The 2,560-nt window shown below is 25.1% G+C and overlaps 4 protein-coding genes across 4 annotated transcripts; 1 reads left to right on the top strand and 3 right to left on the bottom strand.

Moving 5' to 3' along the window:
- Window positions 1-268: 268 nt before the first annotated feature.
- Window positions 269-1,126, top strand: ENU1_011990 (hypothetical protein; the record flags this gene model as incomplete). Its single annotated transcript, XM_008856712.1, has 1 exon — window positions 269-1,126. A coding segment is annotated over one exon (858 nt), but the record flags the coding sequence as incomplete, so codon positions are not given.
- A 79-nt stretch (window positions 1,127-1,205) lies between these two features.
- On the bottom strand, window positions 1,206-1,514 carry ENU1_011980 (hypothetical protein; the record flags this gene model as incomplete). The annotated part of the gene is made up of 1 exon (XM_008856711.1): window positions 1,206-1,514. One exon carries the CDS (start codon window positions 1,512-1,514, stop codon window positions 1,206-1,208), a length of 309 nt encoding a protein of 102 aa, XP_008854933.1.
- A 121-nt stretch (window positions 1,515-1,635) lies between these two features.
- On the bottom strand, window positions 1,636-1,917 carry ENU1_011970 (chitinase, putative; the record flags this gene model as incomplete). The annotated part of the gene is made up of 1 exon (XM_008856710.1): window positions 1,636-1,917. One exon carries the CDS (start codon window positions 1,915-1,917, stop codon window positions 1,636-1,638), a length of 282 nt encoding a protein of 93 aa, XP_008854932.1.
- Window positions 1,918-2,053: 136 nt separating this feature from the next.
- Window positions 2,054-2,560, bottom strand: ENU1_011960 (hypothetical protein; the record flags this gene model as incomplete). The annotated part of the gene is made up of 1 exon (XM_008856709.1): window positions 2,054-2,560. A coding segment is annotated over one exon (507 nt), but the record flags the coding sequence as incomplete, so codon positions are not given.

Genomic DNA, 2,560 nt, shown 5'->3' with positions numbered 1-2,560 from the left:
TTTTTTTTTTTAAGAAAATGAATGACGTATAAAAAAATAAGAAGAGAGTTTATGATAAGATTGGATCTCAATTTCTTTCAATTGGTTTATGTTGACTTTTTTTATTTGTCTTTCATTGGTATTTGCAGAAGAATCTCCACAGTATTATGTTCATCAAATAGAACAAGGACATCAAATTATTTATAAACTTAATAGTTGTTTATTTGAAGCTAAAGAGAGGTATATTAGATTTAGTATAAATTATGAGTCTGAGAAACCGAACCCAAATAAAATTCTTGAAGAAATCTATCCAGATAATGAATGTAAAGGTAATTCTGAAAAAGTTGAAATTCTTATTGATGAATCTAACATGTTAAAAGAAAGTATTACCCTCTCTCCAATTAACAGTAAAATTCTTTCTTCCTGTGAAAGTAATGTAGAAGATACAATTATTTATAACTATCCTATTGAATGTACTAAAGATTTAAATGGGTATTATAAATATATTCAAGGTGATGATAATGTAATAAATAGAACTGCGTATTTAGATAATACATGTACATCCCTCTTTTATTATGCTCCTACAATAAAAAGTTGTAAATGTATTTCTATTGATGGAAATACTTTTGTTGAATTAGTTACATGTCCATCTGAACTAACTTGTAAAGAATTTCAAATAAAGAAAGATGGAGAATGTCGTTGTATTGAAAATTATAGAAAATTAGAAGATGGTTCATGTGAATATCAATGTTTTGGTAAAGGTATTAAAGTAAATAAACAAAATAATGGATGTGATTGTACTGATGGATATACCGCAAATGGACCTCAACAATGTACGTTGGTTTGTAATAACAACTTTGTTCCAAATGAAGAAAATGATCAGTGCATTTGTGATTTAACAAAAGGATATACTTTAATAGAAGGAAAGTGTATTAAAACTGAAGAGAAAGAAACAAGTACAACAACAATGTATATTATAATAATCATTATTATATTATTAATTGTTATAATTAGTGTTATTGCTTTCTTCTGGTTTACACGAAAACCACGTTCATCCCATTCACAAAATAGAGATAATAGTAATGATGCTTTCTCGGTTGCCTTGACAGATGAATTAGATTTAACACAACAATCACGAAATGCTTAAAAATAAAATCATATCTTTTATCATAAGTGATTTATTTTTTATTATAACTTTTAGAATAAAAAAATAAAAGTTGTGTAAATTAAAGCATTAAAGTAGGATATGCTTGAACAAATCTTGGTTGTGGTTGAATTTCTGTAATTGTAATTGATGACTGGACTGGAACAACTGGAATAATAGGAGGTTGTGCTACAATAGGAATCATTGGCGGTATTTTAGGTTTTTTAATCTCATTTAATGCTTTTTTAACTTTCTTTTGATCAAAATTATAATAACCAAATTCAGACATATTAATTGATTGAACTTCTTTAATTTTTTTTGGTGTTACTTGTTTTGGTTCAATTTGTTTTGCAGCAAAACATAAAGAAATAAACAATAAGATTGTAATCATTTGTCTTTGATTTATGGAAGTAAAAAATATTTTTTAAGATATAAACTTTTATCTATTTTTTACGTTGAAATAAGAAAATTGTTATAAATAAAACTAACTTAATAAAAGTGTTATATCTTTTTTATATTGATGGTTGAAATGTTAAATTTTTTATATCTCCTGGATTACCAACACAATCATCAGACTCTTGCATACTCAACAAACAAGGATTTTCTCGAGTAAATCCACATTTACATAATGTTCCAGAACTACATCTCATTACAAATCCTTCACTATAGCCATAACACCAAATAAAGAGGGTATCATCTAAACAATAAAACCCATCCATTTGTCTGTAACATAATGAATCATTTGCCTCTGAGAGTAAAACAAACAAAAAAAAGTTAAGAAAAAAAATAATCATTTTATTTTATAAAAAAATGAATTTCTCTTAAATAATAATTGTCTTTTTATTATAAAATAATAAAGAAATCAATATAGTTATAAAAAAGGAAATGAATTAAATAAAACAACAACAACAAAAAAAAATACCTTACTATTTAAGCAAAATTAGCAAATAACTTTTCATATTCATTATTAATTCTAATCATATAATTAATATCATAATCTTTTTCTTCAGGTCTTCCTCTTTTTTCAATATTTTCTTTTTGCATTAATGGATCACTACAAAATAGTAAGAATAATGCACTTTCTGATCGTTTCCAACATTGTAATGTTTGTTGTTTAACAATTTGAAATACTCCATCAATGGAATATTTACAACTATCTATCTTAGTAAAAATACATTCATGATATTTTGGGATGTTATAACTTTGATATAATTCTTCTGTTTTTATTTTCAAATCATTAAATTCTTCTTCAGTGATTTTACCTTGAAGATAAGACTCTGTTGCAAAAATATTAATGGAATCAGCTGGGCTTCTTTCCATAATAACATATTTCATATCCTTTGCTTTTTCTAATTGTTCTCGATAACAATCAATAATAAATAATTGGAATTGATATATAGAACCTTTCCCTTTCAAAGTTTCTTCAAGCATTTTTTT

Source organism: Entamoeba nuttalli, assembly GCF_000257125.1.
Source record: "Entamoeba nuttalli P19 unplaced genomic scaffold asmbl_2159, whole genome shotgun sequence".
Lineage (NCBI taxonomy): Eukaryota > Evosea > Mastigamoebida > Endamoebidae > Entamoeba > Entamoeba nuttalli.
The sequence above is the reverse complement of the archived record's forward strand: the minus strand, read 5'-3'. Positions and strand labels throughout refer to the sequence as shown.